This window comes from Protomyctophum parallelum (assembly GCF_964188405.1).
Source record: "Protomyctophum parallelum genome assembly, chromosome: 15".
Lineage (NCBI taxonomy): Eukaryota > Metazoa > Chordata > Actinopteri > Myctophiformes > Myctophidae > Protomyctophum > Protomyctophum parallelum.
Genome location: NC_139710.1, coordinates 44,030,473 through 44,056,405, shown reverse-complemented (window position 1 = coordinate 44,056,405; position 25,933 = coordinate 44,030,473). Strand labels below are relative to the sequence as shown.

General features: G+C 40.9%; 2 protein-coding genes across 3 annotated transcripts in view; one reads left to right on the top strand and one right to left on the bottom strand.

Annotated features, from left to right (window-relative positions):
• Window positions 1-1,235: 1,235 nt before the first annotated feature.
• glt1d1 (glycosyltransferase 1 domain containing 1) lies at window positions 1,236-23,036 on the bottom strand. The gene is made up of 12 exons (XM_083784931.1): window positions 22,603-23,036; window positions 21,788-21,939; window positions 21,097-21,202; window positions 20,555-20,606; window positions 19,553-19,589; window positions 17,366-17,422; window positions 10,939-11,037; window positions 9,883-9,932; window positions 7,026-7,069; window positions 5,562-5,682; window positions 4,584-4,682; window positions 1,236-2,871 (listed from the first exon to the last, which is right to left on the bottom strand). The coding sequence occupies exons 1-12, from the start codon at window positions 22,668-22,670 to the stop codon at window positions 2,719-2,721; spliced, it is 1,038 nt and encodes a 345-aa protein (XP_083641057.1). The 5' UTR covers window positions 22,671-23,036; the 3' UTR covers window positions 1,236-2,718.
• Window positions 23,037-23,046: 10 nt separating this feature from the next.
• The window catches only part of slc15a4 (solute carrier family 15 member 4), a 40,124-nt gene continuing 37,237 nt past the window's right edge, over window positions 23,047-25,933 (top strand). Inside the window, exons 1-2 of one of the 2 annotated variants that reach the window (XM_083784929.1) lie at window positions 23,047-23,438; window positions 23,783-24,408. In XM_083784929.1, the coding sequence (XP_083641055.1) occupies window positions 23,827-24,408 (582 nt within the window). In that variant the 5' untranslated portion in view covers window positions 23,047-23,438; window positions 23,783-23,826. Of the gene's footprint in view, window positions 23,559-23,782; window positions 24,409-25,933 lie in introns of both variants that reach the window. The other variant, XM_083784928.1, reaches the window with a different exon arrangement.

The following is a 25,933-nucleotide window of genomic DNA, read 5'->3' as shown; positions in this document are numbered from 1 at the left end:
GCAGAGAGGATGCGCGTGGAGGAGCTTCAAATGCGTGGCCAGGGTAAGTAGACAGCTAAACTGCATGTGGAAAACCTTTTTCTTAAGACTTTTTGCACTCACAGATGGTATTCCAATATGCAGAGGTGCCCAATAAACAACATACAGTATGCGGAATTACTCATGTTTGTTTGGTCCAAATGTAACATAATGCGGTGAAAGCTCACATGGATGTGACTTTGATCAAGCTTTTCTATTAGTTTTCTCTTATTTCCGTTTTGTCTTTTCATTAAATGTTATCTTGAATATCATGTTGCAATTGCTCTTCTATTATTATAGATTGCAGTATACAGTATGTACCCATTAGTTGTGAGAGAATATCCATGATAATTCAGTCATTTGTCTCAGCCTTATGAAATATATAATCATTGCTCTGCGAATAGAGAATGTATTCCCCAATTCCAGCCATCGTAGGCACAATTTCATAAAACATCCAATTATAAGACTAAATTATGCAACTGCTATTGCTTTAAAGTTTACCTTTGTAGGTGGCCAGCCTACACAATGTAAAAAGTCAAGTTTGGAGACTACAGTGCAGTTTCAATTTGTCTAACGAGTCCTTGTCCTGTCATGCAGTCAGAATGACCCTTTCTGACGATGTATTACATGAATCTTTCGTGACCACCTAACCTTTAAACTGAATTGTGTTTTCACCATGCCTTTGTATGTGTGTGACACAACCTTTGCACTTCATGAAGAATGAATGTGGTGTGGTGACTGAAGGGGACAGAGGATTGCACTACCTAAATACTGAGCACATTTGTCTGGGGGGAAAAGACAGAACTTGCCGTTTGTGAAAATTTACTTTTTTCTATACTGATGAATTATTCAATACATTATACATTTGATATGCAAATACAACAAATTTATAATATGAAACAATAAACATTGAGTTGGAAATTAAACCATTTTATTAAACCATTTTATCATCATCCCTTTCCATCCATTTTATTGAGCACAGCAAAATATATATATTTTTTATAAGGAGAAGAGACTGGAGCAGCACGGACATTTAGAGCCTTTTATTTAGGTGCTGAGTATACAAAACGACTAACGTTTCGACCTTGCGGTCTTCATCAGAGTCATGACTCTGATGAAACGTTAGTCGTTTTGTATACTCATTACCTAAATAAAAGGCTCTAAATGTCCGTGCTGCTCCAGTCTCTTCTCCTTATGCAACTTTGATGTCCCTGCACCTGTAAAGCACCGGATCAGCCGTTTCAGGCTTGAGGCGCGTTGGTAGACTCCCTTTCTATATATATTTTTTATTTTAAAACTTTCTTACAAAACATAACAGTACAAGATGACTTCTTGAATTTGCATACAATTTGATTGCACCCCACTAACCAATCAGGTATTTGGTTCAAAGTGCTCCAAACCTGTCGGCTAAGATATTAAGACTGTTTGTGGATTGTTCTGCATAGACGTGATTTACAGCCTGGATTTCTTTTGAAAGACTTTGAATAAAGACCTCGTGATGCAGGGAAATTAAAGCTATTTATACTCCATGTATATGGGAAAGAAGCTAGATGTGTCATTGTGCCTGGAAGGTTGCTGATTCGAATCCCTGTGCCAATGAATAAGAAATGTTTCCCCCTCAGCCTCAACAAATACTGCCGAGGTACCCTCAAACTAGGCACTTAAGTCCTAATGGCCCCAGTGGAGGTGCTCAATGGGCAGCCATAGCACATTCCCAGGTGTGAATGTGTGTAACTGCATAAGTGAAGCATAACATTATTGTAAAAGAGCATCTGTGCTCAGTCAACGTTCCCTGGGGTGCCCATCGATGATATAATAGTTAAGACAGTGAATGTACCCAATCTGTCCTACAATTGAACGGTACCTGTGCGTTTGCATAAATCTCAACTTTCCAAAGTGTCTAAATAAAAACAGAAAATAAATGGGGGAATGAAATGCCCCCTCTCTTAAAGAAAACGAAAACTTTCCTGGATAGAATAAGCTTCTAAACGTTACCATCATAAATAAAAATGACTGTAATAGTCAGTTTAGTTCCATCCAATCCCTGTGGAAGGTAGGAATTGTTTGTTTTTAGGTCATCATAGCTCCTGAACCTGTACTGGTATGGTACCCACTTTTTACAAACTCAACATCTGGGAGTTTGAGGTCACAATCGTATTGGTTAAATGCCCCCAGATCCTTGCCCTAATCATAACCACACCAAACTCATATAAATCTCTAACCTAATGCCTAAACACAAATTTAACCTTACACTTAAACATTTGGAATGTAATACCTACACTTAGGTCTGCTCTGCTTCGCTCTAGCTGTTCACACAATGCATTGTGGTTAGGGTACTGTTGGTTCAGGAGCCACTATCACTTTGTATTCAAGGAAGACTATCAGTGTCACATACAATAGACTGCCATGGAATGTCCGGGTGGTGCCGGAGTAAAGTTCCTGACCACCACAACGAAGACTGAGGTTCAATTTCCCTAGGGCGCCTCCGGCTTGGCCAGCTGGCGACTCCAAGTGCATTACAGGAGACACGTGGTGGTTTCATGGGGGGAAGTGGCAATGACACAATTGGGGAAAAAATAAAAAACAACTAATAATTTATCGGGAAAAAAAGAAATAAGGAAAAAGACGTCAATGAATTCCCTGAGTGTAAAGGGTGGGGCTGAGTGATGGGGTAAAGGGTGGGGCTGAGTGATGGGGTCTCTACTCTGAGTGTAGAGTCTCAATTAGCCTCTGATAGGTCTCCCTCTCCTTCAATAGGCTATGATACTGGTCCACATAGAGCTTCCCATTCCTCACCAGTTTCTCCTTGAGCTCGCCATCTGACAACAGTCTCTGGGCCTGGTGTACAAAGTCCTGAGAGAGAGACAAAGCAGAATGCCATTTGAAAAGAACAAAGTTGACCAGAACTTTTTGAAAGGACAAGTTTATCAAAGCTGTTCTAAAACTTAACCACAGAATTAAATGAAAGCCAGTATGTTGAGTAAATCATAAAAAATGTGGCAAAAGAGAACATCTGTGACAGGTTCCAAATATGCCTGTTCAATAGTCCTTTGCAGCATATTCTGATAACTGCCACCTCCCATTTGCTAATGAGAGAGGAACGCAAACAGAGCTACTGCTACCATTAAACCATGCTGTCACAACGCTGTCATGGGGAGAGAGAGAAATAATGAGTAGAAATATAAAGCAATAAAAACATGAGTAATGATCCTATCCCTTTGCACGGATTGAGACATGGCATTCCCATATAGCCTTATTTTAGTTCATGAGTCTCGTTTGCCGGGCCAGGAGACTGAGAATTGTGCATTGTGCATTGTGTCATGCAGCTCAGAAGCTGCACCAGTGACTTGACTGATGAGATCATGTCTGAGGCTCTTGGTTGAACATGAATCTAGTGCTTGGTCAAACAACTATAAATTCTCAAACAGGATTAGAGCTCAAGTTATGGAGGTATGAGCAGTGTCCAGGCTTGCCCTATGACAAAGTATAACTATTCTTGCCTCATATGGTACAGCTAAAATGAAAATGCCATTTCTCTTTTAAGCATGCCATTTCTTTACATGAACATATATTTTTTCTTTTTCTTCTATGATTTTAAATGTAAAACGTTCCTCCACCCACTTTTCCATCGGCCGTTCGCCTGCTATCGGTGGTAGTCGCCGGGTCCCATAGACAAATAATGCACTTCCGGAAAATTTGTTTGACTGTCGCCCGCTGTTAAAACGCACTGTTACACTCCCAGTTCTCTGAGTTCTGGCTCAGAGGTTAGCACTTGAAGTCTGTCAATAACTTACAGGCTGAGGTCGTGGCTTTATCCGGCCCTACTGGCTCCTACCATCTGTGAAGGGTTTCTCCAGGCAGGGGATCTTTCGCAGTGTTACGGCTCAGCTGAGGGCACGTGACCTCCCCTTGGAGACGACTTATCTGATACCATGAGGCACCATCAGGCAAGAGCATGACATCTTCACGCCATCATTCCACAACTCCCCTCTGTTGACTGGCCCTAACCTGTGGATTTTCCTTTATCACCCCGAAACCTCTGCAGGTATCAGGTTCAAGAGCCCCTTCCTTGTGGGAGTTGTGTTTGTTTGCTAGCTGCTATGCAGTTCCATCAGTATGTGATTCAGCAGACAAACACAGCCGTCTTCCTGATTCAAATCAAAGCCCCTATAGAAACATACTGTATGTGTCCAGCTTTGTTATGTTTTATTTGTACTTTGACAGGACTAATGATAATAGTAATTTAAAGTAGAAGGGTCCACAGAATGGTGTAAAGTTGATGCCTTCTTTGTATAAAAGCATAGACAGGATAATGGCAGACTCAACATGATGAATCCATGTAAAAGAACAACAGACACAATGGTCTGGTTAAACCTGAGTCCTGACACAATGGCATCTGTTTTGTTATTAGCTGCAAAAAACATCTAGAATTCCAGGTCAGTTGAGGTGAGATGAGGGGTTGTATCTGTATGTATTCCTTCTCCTTAGCTCATTGGGTATTTATCACAGCTTATCACTGTACAGTACCACTGTAGTGGTTCTGGTCAATGTTTGTGTCTGTATACCTGAGGAGATGAATAAAGCAAGCCAGTGACCTCATTCCGGACCACGGCTGCATTCCCAGGAATGTCTCTGGCCAACACGGGTACTCCCAGATCCATGGCCTGTCACAAGAGATACCAATAAATAATCAGACTAGTCTAGTACGCCTAATGTCCCACATTTCTAGCATTAGCGGAACTCATTTAAGAGCAGGTTGGTGCCTTGCATGGTTTCCTCTCATTCGGTGTGAATGGGTGACACAGTACAATCGTTGTAAAGCGCTATAGATAAAGGCGCTATATAAACCATTACAAAAAAAGATCCAGTGGTGTTAAGGGATTTCCATTTAATCTTCACTCGCTAGTGTTTACATTCTCCCGGGAAATCGAAGGAGGGATCAACAACATGAAATTGAAATGTTCAATGAATCAATCGCCAAAGCCTGTGGAACTGATCAAGTCTCGTCTTTTCACTTCCTAGAACGGCAGAGACCTTTGAGAAAGCCTGGGAGTGAGGTTACACAGCACAGACTCCCAAATAACTCATCTCACATTCACTTTAACTGTGGTTGTTAGAAGTATGAGAATCTGAGGGTCAGGTGGGGGCGACTTAGCTCATGCTTAGGGACTTAATTGTGTCTATCAGTTAATGCCTTGCCAGCAGGTTAGGAAGTGAAAAACTGCTAACACGCTAATAAGAGTAAACATTTTGTGGACTGTCTTAATCTACAGTGTTTAGAAGAGCCTACCTGGATTACAATTTAGCTTCCCTTGGAGGAATGGAAAGATAGCCAAGCAATTCATTTGGATAATAAACCCCTGTAGTGGTCAGATAACACTGACGATTGTAAGATAAGGACACCTGTAAATACTGCTAAATATCCTAATTATAGCCAGAGTTACATTGAGTACAGGCACCAAAAGTCATGTCAGGACAACCGTTTGTACTTGCGAAATCATGCTCTCATCTAGTGGCCACCGTCATGTCCCAAGGACGTTTACCTCCAAGATGGCTGCAGACATTCCCTCTGAGACAGAACTGTTGACCACGGCACAACACCTCTTCATGGCAGCGTGGAGCTCTTTTTGGCTCCTCTCCTGGGCCAGGAAGACTCCCACTGTTCTGCAGGAGCAGTAGCACAAAGTGTGTTGTGACTCTCAGGGCTCAGGTACAATACTAACTGTAGGTGTGAATTACACTATACATGCACTACACGGAACATAAGCGCTGTTTAGACAGAGCACAGTCACAACTAGAACTGCACTCTGTCCAGTGCATACTTGCTTGTTGCACACTAGTAGGCCATAAATGGCCAACTAGTGCGCAAGCAGAGCGCGCAAGTACTTTCGACCGCTACAAACTGTCAACCAATTACATATACTATGTATATGTATATGTAATTTGTACGTTGATTAGCGGTATACTGTGGTTACCGGTACTTTGCGCCGTACGTAGTCCCAGTCGTCCCGCCACTTTTGATGCGTATGCACCGTCCCAGCAAATTGTGCCTGATACGGCAGTGGTGCCAGATTACATACATGTATACACAGGAGCATTACCTTTAATCCTCCCAACACTAAAACATATCGTCATTACGTCACCATCGAAAACCAATTACACTCTGACATTGGGTCCTTTAATGATTAAAGGACCCAATGTCAGAGTGTAATTGGTTTTTACGTAATAAATATGTGGATTAAAGTTTAATCCACATATTTATTACGTCATCATTGAGAGCTAGTTATACATATACACACCATGTAATCTGGTCCCAGCAAATCAGGCACAATTTGCTGGGACGGTGCATACGCATCAAAAGTGGTGGGTTGGCTGGGACGGTGCATACGAGCCGGGTGAAACTATTACTTGCGCGCTCTGCTTGCGCAAGTAATAACGACAACTATACGAGCGTCCACACTGATGAACGGCGATACGTTCTGAAACAGTGGCACAAGCACGCTGCACAGTCCAGCTGTTTGAAGTGAGTCTGTCAGAGCACGCATTGAATTGCATTTAAAGTGCACCATCTCTGTGGTGCTGAAAGATGCATGAATAGGATATACAGTATGGATAATCTGAGTATTTGACAGGTTATTAATTATTTAATTATAAGGAGGGAAGATAGTTGAACACTGGTAAGAAGTTCTAACAAGACAGGGCAGCCAGCTTCCTGTCTTGATAACACTCGTGTTGGTTAAGCCCTTTGGCTAGAGAGATTAGCCAGTGACTTGGAAGTGGGAGGAAGTACTAAACTTGCCTCTAATTTGCATTCTGCTCACATTATCGTGTATGCAATGCAAGCAAAGTTTGTTGACATATTTTCTTGTGCCACATAGGATAAAGTGTGCGATAAGCAGATAAGGCATTGGAATTTCTCAAAGGAGCAAAGCTCCTTAAGTTTGGCATTTCACGAGCTGTTGAATCGATAAGGGAAAAGAAAAAAGAAAAAGAAAAGGAAATCTTACCTTTTAGCAACAGTTTCAACTTCATCAGTAAACACAGGATCAATCTGAAAAGAAAAAATATATATATTAAAATGTTGAAGAGAAGTCCAGTCCTAATGTCAAAATGTTGTCATGACGGACGATGCCAGCAATGACTTAATTGAGGCTATTTGATAAACAATAATTATATTTATATCATGACCAAATGATATCTCTGAAAATCCTGTATTTTTCAGAGATTGGGGTCAGGTTAGGGTGGGCACCCAATCTGATTAAATGCAATGTGGGATTTGCGTGCATTAGCTTGCCCATGGCAAAGTCCTGCATAGCTATTTGGGTCAAAATGCCAAGCAAGCTGCTTCTTTTCCCTCCTTTAGCTCCTGCTTTTTTCTGAATTGAAACCTGATATAAGTCACGTGCATAAAAATAATCAAACAAATCTAATCTTTGCGTTTCTGGAGTAATCTTGGATTATCATCCAGTACACATTGTAAACAGCAGTGGATAGATTATTCTTGTATTATTTATGAATTACTAATGTTTTACTGTAACAGCCTTAGCTATAAACATTTCATGTTTATAGTATTTACATTTCACTTCATTATGAATGTATACACAATACACATTATAATTTGAATTTGACAGAATTATTGAGCAGCAAGCAGGTGGCAGCCATGGGTGAAATTAAGTGTTAATAACAATTTCATACGATATGGGTTTGCTGATAAATTATCTTACAAAAACAATAATACGTAGCCCAGGTGAGAAAACCTAGGTTAAACAACACTAGGTTTCTCAAAGGTAGCTACTAGTGATATTATTAGATTAATGCAAAAAACAAAAGCTCTGTATTCTGATAATGGAGTGGTGGTTCAGTTATTCAGTAACAACTAGGGTCTGTCTCTCCAGCTCTTTAATTTTCAGGTGGGTTGCCAATCAGGAAAGAGAACCAGTAAATAAAAAGGTTTCAATAAAAAATATTTAAATAGAGGAAAGAGAATCATTAAAAGAACACATGGATTCATGTGGGTCTACATGAATCAGACCAACAACATATCTGTTTTCACTGAGCTTTCTAATCAGAGACACAAAGCATTGGCTGAGTAAGAGCATAAGCCATCAGTGGCACACCCCATGCCAACTATAATCAAGCTAAAACAGAACATACCTTCTACTAGTTTGACACCACTGTTTAGAGGAAGATAAAAAGAAACACAAGGCTTGAAAAAAATTAAATAAAATAAAGACGTGAAACATATTTCAATGTCACATAAACCAGAGGGAGGTAGGGAGAGATAACAGGATAGAGACAAAAGTATGACAGAAATCAATGTGATGTCCTAGAGATGAGACGAGGTGAAAAGAACAGGCCAGAACTGAGAGAATGTCAAGGCTACCACTGATGGTCACAATGCAACTGCAATGCTAAGCAAATCAATATTGGAGCATCCAACATAAAAGTATAATCGGTTCAACTGAGAAAAGATGTGACATAAACCTTTAAAAGTAATCAACACTCCCTCCTGGGTAATATAGCCTTTGATTGTCTGTCAGGTTTGCTTGGTGGTGGCATTTGACTGGCTGGCTGGCTACGTGTTTTGACTGCAGGAATTCAAATTTAAAAGATTGATTCTTCAAATGTATTTTGCTCATCTAATTATACATATCCTGTAAGTATGTGCAATTACCAATAGTCAGCGTGATTCCACATGCCTAATTTCATTCTGCATTGGATAGGAGTGTGAGCGGGGTTGTATAGATTGTACAAATTTGCAAAAGAATAATACAAATAAAATCAATCATAGTGGTGTGAGTGCTTGCTGGAGGGAGGGAGGGAGGGAGGGAGGGAGGGGATGTGTGTGTCCTGTCCTTGTCTGTTTAAAAGTTTCTATCCACTCAACACAATCATCATCATCTGTTTTTACGTCTGGGACTCCTGTCCAGGAGGACGCAATCCCGTTTTCTGCCCCATGAAGGGAGGGGCTGGTAGGTGTGCCGCGGCTTGTGATTGGGTGAGACAGGCCATCAGTGCGGTAGGGAGCGCTCCGCTGTGTTCATTGTAGGGGGTGGCGAGGATTTACTATTCTGAAATCGGGTTGTAACTCGGACGGGGCTGAGTCGGCTCAAACGAACTTCACAACATTCGACACGGCAACTCGCTGGCTTTAGCTGGCTCGGTGGTGCCCCTCCGTCGTGGTCTAAAACTATAGGGCAAAAGTCCCTCCCTTCGTGGCAGAAAACTGTGCAGGACAGGCTTCAGACGTGCCTCGATCCTGCAGGAGCCTTGGCACAGATCTGAACCCATTTGATTTGCCATTAGGACCATATGCCCTTGCTGATGTCGGCCCGACACAAGAATATCTCCAAAAAAGTACTCTGACATAAAAAAGGGGGTGGGATCCAGACTCCAGAATGGGCAGCAGAATAAAACTTTACGGCAATACAGAGACACTTTTTTTCCGTTTTTTTCCCTGTGTAATATTGTTTCAGAAATGTCGAGTTTAATTACTCTTTAAATCAATTAGTCATTTGAAAATGCATTTTTACAACGAGGCAATTTTTTTGAATTGCTTTAGACTAAAAACATCATAAATCATACATCAGGAATTCAGTCAGTGAGTCAGTCAAGCATAAAAGGAAACAGATAACACTGTTGCTGACCAACCTCCCTCCCCTGTCTGCAGACGACTGCCATCCCCTCTCAATGTCGGCCATAAGGCCAGCTTAACATATAATGCTGTTATCTCTGCTACATCCAATTAGCAGGCCAGTGGACTCTCTAAGGCAGAATGCTTGGCAACTGTCTTGCACAAAACAGACAGCAAACTATGCAAATGGTTCTGCAAACAGACCGGTGGTGTTGTGGGTACTTACTGACCTTTGGTCCAATAATGACCAACACATTCAGAGGATTCTCACGATGCCACTCTGAAAGACAGCAATAGATCAACACATCAACACACATTGACATGTAGGTCAACAATAATCAGCACTTTCAGCAGTATTCTCTGTCTTCTCAGAAACAGAAGTTGTTCATTTTAACCTACGTGGGTGGAACAGTTCAGATTGTGTCTGTTAGATATACACTAAGTTCGCTCTAATTGTTTCCTTGGAAATTCTTGTTGGTGTTCTAAAGTTATGTAAAACCTTAGCCCTGTTGTTCTTTTCTTCCCACAAAGGAAGTGCAAACATTATTTTGATATGTATTTTTTTGCCCAGCCACCTTCTAATGATTTAATTGAATAATTAACTAATACATTGAATTACCATACCAACAGGCAAAATCTGACTTGACTCCTCCCTAATCAGGGCCAGGGTACCCAGCTCACTCATTTGGCTCCTGTCTAGAGGTGCTAGCTCTGATCAGGTTTTGTTGGGACTGATCCGGAATCACGAACAGCGATTGTTTTTCTCACAATCGGCCGATACCGATCTTGTGTGTAAGGAGAGAATTTGAATATTTCCAAAATTATTATGTATAAAACCCATGTGAAAACTGTTCCTGTGTGTGTGTGTGGGGAGGAAGGGCAGAATGTTTAGGCCTGTCACAAAGATGCTAACATATATTATACTATCTGATTGACTTTTATAACACTTAAATGGTATACATGATCGGTTTCTCCAGATTGGGTAAATTGCCTATCACTGATCGAGTCATTTGGAGTGAAAATCGGCCTATTTAAATTGGTGGCCGATGGATCGGACCACCTCTACCTGTCTGGTACTATAGGTACGAAATGCTAATCCTAGAGGCTCATATTTTTTTGCCGATCAATAAAGAAATTCCTGAGTATAATTAATTTCACATTTATTCAGAAATATCGACAATTCTAAAGGGTTCCCAAACTTTAAAGCTCCACTGTATACATCTTCCAATAATGGATGTAAACATTTTGTAAATAATCAAATAAACTCTTGCTATAAAGCTGGTTACCTGAGAACTCCTTCACCAGGAACAGCGGGTCCTTGACTCTTCTCAAGCCACAGACCAATAGGAAAACGTGCAGCTCCTCCACTTCCTCGCTGCTCACACCTGGGGAGAGGACAGACAATAAAACGATAGCACCACAATATCAAAACACTGCATAATGAACATCCAAACCGCACCAGCAGATAATGAAAGCAATTCATCATCTAAGGTCGTGAGGAAAATAAGACAGCTAGTGACTAATGCTCTCACATAATTCTCTGTTCAGTGTTCACGCACGCACCAAGCAGGGAAGTGGTATCTGCTCATATCACTGGATGGTTGTAGCAACACAGGCGTTATAAAGGCATGGGCAGCACATTGGGTAGCCAATTCTTTCATTGCCGATTGAAATATAATTCTAACTACATTAAATGTATTGGGGAAACTACCGTTAATTGAGGACACAAGCAGGACCAAAATCACTCCTTTGCGTAATACACATCTTCTGTTCAATCCTTACAATTAGTGGGGAACTATAGTAGACTTGCTCTATGCCAGTAACTACCGTAGACTACTAGACATTCCAATGACAAAGATAGAGGAGTTCAGAGTGTTGACACAAATAATCTAGCTACTGTATATGCAGTATGCACTAATCAGTACATCATAACATGACGCACGTACATCAACACGAAAACACAGGAGAACATGAAGCAGGCAACAAAGAAAATTGCTTTATTCAAATTCTGTAGGGACTGTAGTCATTCCTAGTTCAGTAATTGCTCGGAGTACTTAGACAGATAAATACTAGAGGCAAAGTAATTTCAATACCATCTACAAATAAAGGATTGAAGATGTGTAATTGAAGCAACATATCAACCATCATCCTCACCCTTGTCTTGGAATGCTTAAATACAATCTCTGTTTCTTAATGAACAGAATCAGTACAGCATTCACATCTCTTAAAGGTCTACTCTGGCTCAACATAAACACTGGCTTAATATAAACAAACAAACAAGCAGATCAGGCAGGTGCACATTAGAGCCAACGAGTGCTCATACAAGAAAGTTCAGTTTTATTTTATACCTACCTACACCATTTCTTTCACTTACTTCTCTTTTGCTAAAAAAAAATCTCAGTTGCTCTCTCTGCCCTGCTGTTTTATTGGCAGGCTAAACATCAAGGACGAGAAAGAACATCCGCACACTAGTTTCTAGAGCTCCGAGACTTACTTTATTTAGAGGCAACAAATTGCAAAGTTTCGACCCACTAGGCCTTCATCAGGCAAATTTGTTGGCAGGGTCCCACATTTCCCCTCCTGATAAGTCTGGTTTTAGGATGTGAATAGCATATCTATACCACACATTAAAAAGTGTGAACTTGCCAGGGTTCCATTGTCAGGGCTAATCTGTCAGAATTCTTAAATATTATTAATTACTATCAACCACATTTGGGTACATGGCACGGTGGCACAGTTGGTAGTGCTGTCGCCTCACAGCTAGAAGGTCCTGGGTTCGATTCCCGCTGGGGACGCTGTGGGCACTGGTGGCGTGTTCCCTCCTCCGCGTCATCAGTGCCCATACCCGAGGCGGGGGTTGGCGATAGGGCCTTTCTGTGTGGAGTTTGCATGTTCTCCCCGTGTCCCCTAGGGTAGATACCCTCACAAAAACATGCCGTAATCCTGGTCTCTAAAGCTACCTCCCCCTGGCCAGCCGGGGTGCCTGATGGAGGGGAAAGGAACTGGTCGGAATAACGTGTCCCTTCCACGCGCTACGTCCGGCCGGGGAACTTCCCCTCTGTCAGGTGAAAAGAAGCAGCTTGGACTCCTCATGCATAGAAGGAGGCATGAGGTCAGTCCGCTGCCCCCCCAGGTTGGCAGAGGAAGTGTAGCGCCCAGGATTACATTAGATAATTGGCACTGGGTGAAAAGAAAACTGGGTTACAAAATCGTGGGATAAAAAAAAAAAAACATTTGGAGACTAATACAGTGTATAAAGTTATTTTGGCACCTACCCTATACCAAAAGTCTATGCATGGCCCTGAAGCAGATCCCTCCCTGTTTGAAACAATAGATGGTATAAAATATCAAGAAATCCTTGGTATTAAGGTTGTCAGTGACCCAGATGGATGAACCTATAGAAGGTTGGAGACTGACACCTGATGGTTATGCTGGAAATCCACTGTTCCAGGAACATTTAAGCTCATTACAAAAAGGAAAAGAAAAGAAAAAGGAAAAACACTACGCACGCCCACACGCACGCACGTGCACACGCACACACACACACACACACACACACACACACACACACACACACACACACACACACACACACACACACACACACACACACACACACACACACGCCCTCTCAAAGGGCACCTACGGATGGCTGCAATTCGAAACTGGCCTCTGTAAAATCTGAATCCCCCCCCCCCACCCCATTTCCCCTCACTGTATATGTATCTTTTCCCTTTTTGCTTCCTATATGATGAATTCCTGTTCTGTTCTTTAGCTACATAGAAGTGTCTATTTGTATGTCTCTAAATGTTTTGATGAATTGAACAATGTGGACCCTGTTGTAAACAAGTGTAATGCTTAATTGGGTCGTCCACTCACAGTTAACAGTCTTTGTATTGAGTTTGTGCTTAAAATGTACTGTAAATTCTACAAACTGTTAATAAATATTTCAATCAATCAATCAAAACACACACACACACACACACACACACACAATCCATTGTACAAAGGCGGATGATAGACAATTAGACACGCATGTGTGAAAGTAAAAAATAAAACACAAACAGACACAAACATGCTTAAAGCATTGTGTGCATCAGGTGAAATCCTCCTGCTGGCAGATAAGACTAGATCAGGAGGTTAAGGCAGATTTAGAGCTTCTTAAAATGACGTGAAGTGGAGTCTGACCCTGATCCCAGGAGCCAAGAGCAGGGAGACCAAATACAACAACCCCACTTGTATAAGTTATTATATTGTATTAACATACTCTGCCATGCAGATTGGACAAAATAACATTATTTTCGCTAAGAAAAGAGACATAAGACAGATTTAACATTGATTTGAACAATTTACTACTTGTTTTTTAGGCATTTTGTGGTTGGGCCATAATGACATTTTTGATGTATTAACTCTGTACAAGCCTGTACACAGCCTGAGATCCTCGGGTGGGAACTCTCAGGGCACATCGATTCTCTGATTATCTTAATGTTTTATTAACTAAATGTTATGTGTTTCTTTTAATGCATCTTCTTAATTGTATTTGAAACATAATGGCTCTTACAGTTGTATTTAAAGCAGATTGAAACCTTATTTTGAGTAAGTGCTTCATACATAGTTATTAATATTGTTATATGAGAGAAGTATCTGCTCAGCCCCCTGCTGGTTGCTTCCTGTGTGTATGAATGTGTTGGTTCCTGTCAGTTTTGACAACAGCCGCCACACTGTGACACACAAGCAGAGGCTAAAGAACACACATCAAAGTCATACAGTATTTGGAGGAATCTACTGGGGGGGGGGGGGGGGGGTGGCGGGTTAAGCCTAGTTTATGCTTCACTGACATACTGAAACTATTATCATTTTTTGTCGAGTGACATGTCAGTCACACCTTTTCACTGAAGCATAAAAATGACTGTGACTCTACTCATTTTGATCTCTTCACATGCCAACTCAACTGAAAACTTAAAGAGAATGGTGTCACGGGTGTCACAGGATGTCACGGGTGTCACGGGATTAGAACGGCATTGATATACAATACTCCTTGCAGACAGAGTCACTCATGCCTTCAGTGCGTTCAATTCTTCTCCACCTTCGACAATTCCCTACCTGCAGCTCATAGCTCACTGGTGTTCCAGAGAGCCTTCTCACGTACCAGCTTACTCTTCCTAAGACCAGCCCCCCAACTCCCCTTAACCCCACCCCTAAGGCGCACAGCAGGAGGCACACACCCAACGCATACTTGGTGCCTTTGATGGACCTGCAGATTCTAGATTCCAGCACTGTGATTCCTGCCTACATGCACACAGACACACGCATCCATTCAACACAGACACACGCGTACACGCTTGCGCACGCACACACACACACACACACACACACACACACACACACACACACACACACACACACACACACAGAGGGGGGGGGGGGGGGGGGGGCTGCAGCGTGCCTTACTTCTGTCATTATCTACAGGAGGTCTTTGGTAGTACACCTCTGAGCTACTCTCTAACTTTGGTCTCTATGTTCAAAGATCCAGTATGAATATGCCTGAGAAAGCTCGTTATTTGCCAAACAAAGAATATGTCACGCACGTACGCACACACGAAGAAAATATTTGAGGTTTTAGCTAAATATGTTTCTTCAGATTCAGAGTATAACTAAACCAAAGGAAAACAAGACAGCTCAGTGCTGGGGAAACATAAATAGGCAGACATTACAGTGTCCCACACTGTGTTTGAGTGTGTCTGAAAGCAAGAGGAGGATGAGAGTTGAAAAGAAAGAATACAGATTGCAACAGGAGCTGTTGATTCTGTGAGTCTGTATGCGTTTAGTCTAAGGAGCGTTGAAAAATGACTAAAGTTGAAAAGACTGATTGATAATAATTTCTGGAGGCAACGATGGGTGTTAAAGGTCCAATGAGGAGAAATGGATATAACAACTAATCTGGTAAATATCGCGGAGCTATCGTTATACAGTAGCTGTAATGCCTGTCTACTGTACATGGACACAGGCATACTGTATGCACACATGCGCGCACGTACACACAGACACAGACACACAGACACACACAGACACACACACACACACACACACACACACACACACACACACACACACACACACACACACACACACACACACACACACACACACACACACACACACACACACACACACACAGAGAGAGATTGCAGCCATATATTTGCAAACCACCACTATTCTTTCCTCAAAATGTGATGAAATTGAAAACACAATGGTAGTTTTGGAGGGGAAAATGCAATAGTGCAGACCTTTTCTCAGTTTAACACATTAAGTGGCTCTGGGTAATTAGTATTACTGCCACCATTGAAGATGCATAGTGACAAATGGTCTAACACCGGGGAGCTATTAATCAAGTGCTGTGGCTCTGCCTGAGCACTGATATACCTGCACTGGAAATCATCTCGCCAAGTCCAATTTCAAGTCAAGCCTGCCCATGTACTTAAGATGGTCTGACTAATGTCACATTTGTTGAGGTGGTGGAACCAGGGGGGCAGTCAGACAGATATTTTGTGAAGCCACTAAGGAAATCGTAGTTCATATAATGGCCTGTTGTGGCGCTGTCATTGGGCCCAAAAAAACCCATAGCCCCATATAAGTCCATGTATTTGGGCCCAACTTCACCTAGACTGTATTACCTTAATAAACATGGTCATGAATACTTTCTGCTTCCAGTCACTAGTTTAAAGTCTCATTTCTAATGTCATAATATTCTTTTTGGAAAATTATGGTCCCATTTATAAAAATAATTACCATAAAGTCGCGTATGTTCTGAGGGGCGTGGCTACCGTTACAGTCTATGATCGGGATTCCCCTCCCACTCGAGTCAAAATAAAAACCAACGGAGAAGAAGGGGGGAAGTCCCGCCTCGTTGTCTGGGCCAGCCAATGGCCAGCTGGGCCCAAACGGATCTAGAAAGATGGCGACTTACAGTGCAAGGAATAACAGGCTTCATTTTACGTCCATGTTAGACCCGGGGCACGCTTTGTCCATATTTTTTATAGTCTATGGGTGGAACGAGAGATGAAAAATGTATCTATTGCAGCCGGTAATCATTATGTGTAGATTAAACTGTAGTCTAATATACACATCCAAGTAAAGGTTTAATGCCCCATCTCCTTAAATTATATTATTTAGTTATTTAGTTTTAGGCCGTTCTTAACGGATATTCTCGCAAAAATACTGTTGTATAGACTAGTGTGTAAGATGTATCATGTTAGTTGCTGTTATTAGTTGTTATAATAAAGGCTGAATGTTATCTATCAGTGGACAGTAATGATACATTTAAACTGGGACACAGTAATAAAAATAAAAAAAGGCTAAAGAAGGTGCTGCTGCTAGGAATTCTGGGACCTCAGCATTGTAATTAAACCATCCCAATGGGCCTATCAAAGTGCAGTCTAATTTCATTCTTCTGAGTGGCCTCCTCTATATTGGGGCTCAGCTGAAAGTACTTACCCTGCAAGCAGAGTACCTGCTGAACAACAAAGTCAACACAAACATATAATGCTTCAGGGGAAACTGTGGAGAATCTTTAGAAGTTTACTTTTTTGTTTACTTTTGTATCATTGAACATTTTGTATTGTGTGTTTTGGGCTAAATTAAATTCCAACATAGTTGACCATTAATCCCTCAAGAAAACTGCTGTTTGGAAAACAAACCAATGAGAATCAATACCTGAGCTCTTCAGGAATTCACTCCAGCAGAACTTCTCAGCCACTTCAGTCTGGATGCCTTTATAATCAAGGAACATAAAATGTGAAAGGCAATATGTAATGACATCACAGCAAAGTGATTTATACTTAGTTGAGAGCCCAGGTTGTGCAATGAAAATAGTCTGTCTACAATATCTGAGTTGCATTTTCAGTGTACAACATGGCGCGCAACCTAGCATAAATCAGGAATTAGACAGTCAATTTGTGGTAACTGCTAATTAGTTATGCCGGAGCAAGTATAACTACCCATTGATGGCATTTAATCAATAGGTAATTAGTTTTAGTAGGTGTAGTTATTTTAAATCTAATATCTAGTACAGTAAAGCAGTTCATCGAACCTGTTTAGGCCAAATGTAGTATAAAGGTACTGCATTAACCAAAATGGGCTAGCAGCAGACTGTATTACAGTTCTCAAATTAATATTATACAACAGGTCGTTTCGAGGAAGCAATCTGATGGTTGAAACAACCTTCTAGCCGTGCTTCAAATCAGCATCATAGATTCTCCCAGAGCGCAACATCATTAATGCACTTCTGCATTGCTTACGGAACTTTCCTGCAGCATTGCAGGCGTGCATTAATGACGTTAAACCACCCCCTCTCGTGTAGTATTGCTTAAATGAATACGGGTCTTTACCATTAGGCAGAAATGGGAAAAAGGAAGAAAAATAAAGAATACCTGATGAAGACCCTATGAGGTTAAAACATTGCTCATTTTAATAAAGTAATGGGAGCTGTAATCCAGTGTGCGCATATGAACAAAGCTATTATAGGTCTTACATGATGGAACATCTAAAACTCTAAAATAGATCTAAAAATCTATTCCCCTAAATTGTTCTGCCTTTTAAACTAAAAGTACCCTCTTGAAACAGTCACCATTAATAAAACAAAACAAAAAATCAATTGCTGTAAACCCCTGTAATGTGTGTGTGATGAAAAGCACCGCACTGATGGCAAGCATGAATAATATGGATCAATTAGTGCAAACTCAGGCTGGCCAAGTACTCGAGAACTTTCTCAAGCTAAATGAGGATAAGACAGAAGTTCTCATAATCGGTTCTAGCGAGCAAAAATAATCAATAATTAGCAGACTTGGCAACCTGACTGTAGAAAGTAACAGTACAGTAAAGAACCTGGGGGGGTTTATTGATTCTGAATTGAATTTTAATTCACACATTAATCATGTTACCAAGATTGCCTTTTTTCACCTTAGAAATATTGCACGAATCAGAGCCTATTTGTCCTTGGACGATGCAAAAACGCTAATCCACGCCTTTGTTTTTTCTCGGCTTGACTACTGCAATGCACTCTTTTCAGGACTGCCTAAGAAAACGACTGACAGATTACAACTTGTCCAAAATGCAGCAGCTAGAGTTTTAACTAGAACTAAGATGAGAGAACATATTACTCCAGTTTTGGCATCACTGCACTGGCTTCCGGTTGTTTTTAGGATTGATTTTAAAATTCTGTTACTTGTCTATAAAGCTCTCAATGGTCTCGCACCTCTGTACCTCCGTGACTGCCTACCTAGATATGTCCCTAACCGCCCCCTCAGGTCCTCCAATGCTGGCCTACTTGAAGTGCCTAAAAGAATGTGCACAAAAAAATATGGTGAGGCAGCTTTTTGCTTCTACGGCCCAACAGCCTGGAATAAACTTCCATTCGAGCTCAGACACGCACCCTCTGTAGACATTTTTAAATCTCAACTCAAGACTCACCTCTTCACCCTTGCTTTTAGTTGAGTTTTACTATGCACGTTCCTGCCCTGACTGATTTGCTGCATGTGGTGTTTTTATTCTTTTTATTTGTTTTTATTTATTGTATTTTATTTGTTTTTATTTATTTTATGTTCTTATATTCAATTTTGTTCTCTGCCATTGTTCTGTCATTTTAACTACTTGTGTTTTATTGTATTTTATTTTTGTGTCCTGCCCTGTGAAGCACCTTGAGCTGCATTTATGTATGAAAGGTGCTATACAAATAAAGTTTATTATTATTATTATTATTATTATATGTAGTAGCACGAGTTGCTATAACGTTATTGGTGAAACACAACAGTATGAAGTATGAGGATGTCCTGCATGGCATAACAGCCAATGATAATAGGGAAAAACAATGAATGGTGATTATTAAACAACAGTTTACAGTACCTTGGGGCTGGACATATACTTCTCTGCTTGGCGACAGCTGCAGAGTTAACAATAGAAATGTCAAATTAAAAAGCAATCATAATAAATACATTGAAATGCATTGAATAATGAATAACTGTAGGCAACATTCTTTTTTAAATTCTTCGTTCTTGTTATGCCAAACAGTGGATAACAATTAACAGTCCTAGCACTACTCAAAATGTTTTTGCTCTGAATCCCCCCCTTAAAAAGAAGGCAGACAGGAAAGAAGTCATCCCTAAATGCTGGAGATGAGCCTGCAAAAATAAATCAGGGGTGATGGAAAGGAAATTGACTGGATGTTATCACAGTAAGTTGCATTAGATCCATCTCCTATGTGTGTTTTCTGTCTCAATAAAAGGCACAGCGATGCCTCTCGGCACCTGTCCTTGCCTGCCTGCTGTCAGCACTAAATGACAAAGATAAAGTATGCCATTCTCCTCAATATGTAGCCCACTGGGAGAATCTAATCTGAAAACATGGTAATACTGTTTTAATGCCACACCATTATGGGACGGGGCAGGATATTGTGTTTGCGTAGTAAAAACCCCTTCTGTTTTATTTATTGGGGCTGTCAGGGCCCGGCTGTATGTTGTGAAATGTGCTGTAAAATTGAATTGAAAAACGCATTTCACTCTCGCTCACAATGATCTCAAAGTGTCTTGCTATTTTTTTTGTACGCTTTGTAAATATAGGGAATTATAAGGGTGAACATATAGGGGCCAAATTCTGTTCTACATTAAAATTCCATTGATGTCTGTCCCTAATACTCCCTATGCAATTGTAGAAACATTGCTGATTGACACCAACCTTTAGATGACAGTGCTCTGATGATTTTCAAGTCCAGCACTTAGTGGTGAGTTTCCTCCCATCTTACCATCATGCATGCCGGCGATACATTTAGTAACAGACCCAATAAGCCCATTGTCTACGCTCGTGCACTGGTCTGTGCAAGATAGAGTATAATAGAAAACAGTATCATACCAAAAATACCTCTGCAGCTTCTTTCAGTTCATCAGTAAATGCAACAGCAAACCTGATCCAAATACATCAAAAGATAAAGTATAACATTATCACACATAATAATGGTAAAATGGTACTATAATGAAACAACTGAATATTCAGGTGATTTTTGACCCATGCTTTCCAAGCAATAGCATTAAGATATAAAAAAGGATAAAAAATAAGAGGATAAAAAAAGGCACAATTGACATTTTATAAATAAATTGAGGCTGAGATTCACTAGGCTGCAGGTGAAGCTGCTTGTGGTAGGTAGGGGGTTGGATTTAACTAGGATATGATCAAAATAAATGAAAAGTGTCAGTTTAACAGTCAGGTTGATTTTTTAAATGTACAATACGTGTATGTATACTATGTATATACATCACATGCTCAATGCTCATACTGTACATGTATTTGTAGTGATTCAGTGTCACCAGCATTATTATTATTAATCTGTCTTAAGCTGTGTGTACAACTGTACATACAGTATCTTCCTTCACATGTTGCTATCTTGAGATCATCACCTGGCTCTCTGCAGCACCTGCTCCATAACCACACGCTTCTGCTCAACTTTCACATCTTCATTTAAGTCTGTTCCACCAAATATGACACCAAAGGGCACTTGGACATCTAGTGTAAAGGGACATAAAACACAAAGTTCTTGACGAAATGTGCGGTTCTTGACAAAATCAGCTCTCCGTAATGTGTCCTCACTCATGCTCATTATAGGATAATAACATGTATGTACACACACACACACACACACACACACACACACACACACATACACACCCTCATAACATTCCGGGTAACAGGAACATTCGCCCCAAAACACTATACATATATATTTTTATAACTATTTTTTTAATCCCACGATTTTGTCACCCGTTGCCAATTGCCTAAACTGTAATCCTGGGCGCTACTCTCCCTCTGCCAATGCTTCCTACAATGCATGAGGAGTGAGAAGGCCGCTTTTTATCACCTGACAGGGGGGAGTTTCCCTGGTAGGACGCGTAGCAGGAATATGCATTCCTTATCTTAACCTCAGTAAAACTAACCTTATTTCTAACCTTAACCTCAGTAAAACAAATACAAGAATACAAGAACCGCTGGGGGCGAATGGTCCGCAAAAGAAATGGGGGCGACTTGAGTGTGTTTTGGGGCGAGCCTTCAGGTTACCATACACCAGATCTACTTTTCAAAGAGGGTGTTCACCTAGGAGAAGTCTGCCGGCTTTAAACAGGTGTATAGCAACTGCACCCTCAAAGGCTGGCTTTTGAGTTATTAGAGTTGCCACTTCAGCAGAAGACTTAAACTCTGAGATGTCATAGAGCTCACAGGTGTGACCTGCAGATTCAATGTGGGCCCTGAAATTAAATGAGAATTACAGTATTCAATGTGCCGAAAACAAAAATCATAAAAAGGATATAAACGTAACTAAATATAAAGTTAAAGTAGCATGGTAAAGCAATGCTTGTACAAGTTGTAACTAGAACATATTAAATTAACTTTCATCACGTGATCTGTAGAGCACTTTGGTTGACCACTGGTCTTTGTAAATGTGCTTTATAATTAACGGTTTGATTTGATCTGTATAACTCATGATCCAACCCCTTCATCATGACACAAATCTGCTTACAACTTTTAGCTGGCTAAAAAAATAAAACACATATTAGTTTGTGTTACTGATTTGCTTTACTTAATCTGTTATTACTAGCAAGAAAGCCCACATCAACATGTAAGGGTTCAATGTCAACATATCCTGTTTTGTTGTCCATAACTGCATATTAAATAAACATTAACCAGAATGTTCTCACATCTTTTTTTTTACTACTACTAATAACCTACAACTACTACAACCTATACTTCGTGAAAAAATGCCTAAAAGAATATACAATACAAATGACAAAAACAAGCTTGTAATACGCAAACTAAAGTGTTGCAACAGCTGCTGCCGATAGCCACGTTGGAGCTTTGCTGTCATGACAGAAATGATCTTTCACGTCGTTAGGACAGTAACCTTATGTTACCTGATTCTGTCTGCTGTAGTGCAGTTCCCAGTCTTTGGACTGAGGCAGGCAAGAAACAGTAACCTCATTATCTAATTATGACTCGTTGCTGACTAATCAACAAGTACGTTCTCAATTCTCACACATTATATGACTAGTGAATAGTAGGCGGAACCCCAGGAACCAGTTTTATTATACTGTATCTTTGGTCTCTGGTCTCACACATTTCCTCCCTGACCATATCCATGCCGACCAGTTAGCAACGTCACGATTAAATACTATCATAACAGTAGATCCTCAAACTGAATCGCCTCGCATACGCAACCGTTTATGAGCTTGCAGATCTGCGATTTTCGACCCGCAACACCGTCGTGCGACGGAGTACCAGCCTTTAGCGCTGAGGTTTGTTTTAGTCCTCCGGTTAGCAACATTAGCACGCCTGGATTGTTTACATGTCCGTCTCTTAAACGGTTCCCCGGAAACAAGTTATCGTGGAAACGTGTACAAACTTTTTTAGACAGCACATTGTGCTCCCTTTATTATTTTGTCTGACGCTTCATTACACAGTTAAAATTTGACCAAGTAAACGACACAGAAGTGCATGTTATAGTGGTCAGCTGAACCCGGTGGCATCGTCAAAAGGAACTATAGTTTCACTTCCTTCTTGTGCGTGCCGCGTCTGCAAAAAAACAACAGCACTACAACATACATGGATCGACTGTCGACGCCGACACAGACGTCGTTCCAGCAGATGTGAGATCTATAGATCGTGCTTCGCGGGCACGCGCAGAGTCGACGTGCTAATTTGTGTGTTGAACGAGCGAGCGAGGTGTCACGCGGTAGTACTGTGACAGTGTGTGTGTGTTTGTTTATTTCCACTTCTCTCTGGAGTCGAACTGTCTATTTTGAATATACTAAAGTAACCTAAGTAATTTAGGTTAATGGGGAACTTTGGGGGCCTGTTTGACTAATTTAAGGTACTGTTTATCTTTATTTCGTCAAGCTAGCGTTTATATTGCTAATCAATCATTATGTTTGTTTACCGTAGGTTAAATGTACACTACATCATGTATGAAGTTAACATTGATAATACTAATAGTAATACTGCTATCTACAATGTTTGTTTGGCTGTGTAAGCCATGCTAGCATAAATGGCAACGTTAATTGTAACTAATCTATATGTCATTTGTGTTCTGTGCAGATTTGAGGTTGTAACTGGAAGGAAAGTATCCAAAGCCATTGACAATGGCCAACAACCGGGATGTCGGTGAAAACACTCCTCTTTTGGATTCAGTGACTAGTGTGAACAGACCACCGGCACCATCAGTGTTCGAGGGCAGAAGACTGGCTTGTGCTGCCATCCTGCTGGCTGAGTCATTAGAAAGGGTGGCATTCTATGGCATCACTTCCAACTTGGTCCTTTTCCTGCAGAGTAGCCCCTTTATTTGGGAGGGAACTCAGGCGAGCCAGGCACCTCTGATGTTCATGGGGATTACTTACTTAATTTCACCATTTGGTGGGTGGTTGGCCGATGCCTACCTTGGGAAATTCTGGACAATTGCTTGTAGTTTGATTCTGTATTTCACTGGTATGCTATTTTTTCCATTTGTTTCAAATGAAAGCACCATGCCTGGACTATGTGGTGAACAGATGGCATTCCCAGTGCAACCAGTTGACTGTCTGAACACAAGCATTACCCATCCAGGTGCCGATTGCCCACCTAATCGTGCTCCTTACTGTAGCCCAGTGATCTACTGTGGACTTGCCCTAATTGCATTAGGGGTCGGAACTGTGAAGTCCAACATCACACCTTTTGGAGCAGACCAGGTAGAGTATAAATAGATTGGGTTTTCAAAAACTAGTGGAATTCAGATTAGAAAGTCATTGAATCTGCAATGCGGAGTGGTTTTATGAAGGAAATTCTGATCGTACTGTAGGACAGACCTGTACAAGATCAGGCAGGGTGACATCTTTTTGTTCATACATGCAATTTGTTTACTGTGGGACTGTGAGCACTGTATTAGACACACATACCCCTGCTGATTTAAAGTATTGATAATATGCCTCACATGGTTTAGATTTTTCACGATGGTTAGGTGTTCTGTCAACCATTTTATCACTTTTAAATGCACTCACACACACACGCGCGCACGTACACGCACCAACCAAACAGAGGAACTGAGATTTGTTTGGTGAAAATAATGTTTGACTTAAGTATTATTACTCAGTAGACCCCTGCTGTGTACATCATAATATGAACCAAGTATATCAATGCAGTCATTGTTTTTAAATTAATCTAAGCAAGAGTAAAGCCTTTCTAAGGAGAGTAACTTTGATTAGCACTAGCAGTACAATCCACTGCTGTCACACATGTTCCAGCCAGTGCTGCTTCATGGGCCACTTTGTTTGATCATGTTAATTTTCTGTACACAGAAGTGACAGAATGTTAAATACATTGGAATTCAAATGTACTGTGTTGGCTTTATAGAGTGAGAGTTATTAATTATGCTGAACTCAAACCTTCAAATATACCGGTATATTATACATTTTCAACATTTTGTTTTCTATTTATTCATATGCAGGATTCAAAAGCAGGATTCATTCTAGTGTTGGATAGGCACACTTTTGGTATACACTGACAAACGCAGAGATAATTATCCACATTCTCATTTCAGTTGGTAAATCATGATTTACATGGATGTCTTTGTTGTGTCATTTGCTTGCATGTTAATCTTGATCTATTATTTTCATGCAGTCTGAATTTGACCTAATTTTCCATCAGCGCTTTGATTGAAAACTTGGTTGTAGGATATAATGCTAAAACCTCCTCTATCCATGCTTGAAGGTTACTGAGAAGCTGTGAAGCATTGTCCCGGCTGTTTTAGTGAATGTTCTGCCAGCCTACCTGTGTTGGCTGATATGAGCGAGTGGGGGAGAGGTTGATTGCTTTGTAGGCCAGCATCAGTGTTTTGTACACTGTGCGGGCAGTAACTGGGAGCCAATGGACTGGGAGCGGAGAAGGGACACTCACATGTGAGAATTTTGGCTGGTCGCAGACCAAGCATGCTGCGGCATTCTGGATCAATTGGAGGCTTAAGTGCACATGCCGGAAGGCCAATAAGGAGAGTGAAGTTTTGATATGACTGATGTCTGGATTAGGAGATGGGCTGACTCCAGAATTGCGAATAAGAGGTTTAGGCTGCTTGTTTGTGCAGTTCAAGTTCTCTTACACTGAAAAATCCATCTCACAGCCTCCAATGTTTTGTCTTTTCTCCCCCCTCAAATCACAACACTAGAATGTGTCACAACACTAATAATGTGTTTTTAGAATTTAGATTAGGTGTTGTAGTAT

Excerpts from the sequence above, each read along its gene's own strand:
- glt1d1 (XM_083784931.1), bottom strand. The coding sequence starts at position 22,670 with ATGAGGTTACTGTTTCTTGCCTGCCTCAGTCCAAAGACTGGGAACTGC. Across the intron at positions 20,607-21,096 it reads CAGGTGCTGCAGAGAGCCAG|GTTTGCTGTTGCATTTACTG; the intron begins GTGATGATCTCA and ends TATTTGGATCAG. Across the intron at positions 9,933-10,938 it reads CCTGGTGAAGGAGTTCTCAG|AGTGGCATCGTGAGAATCCT; the intron begins GTAACCAGCTTT and ends GCTGTCTTTCAG.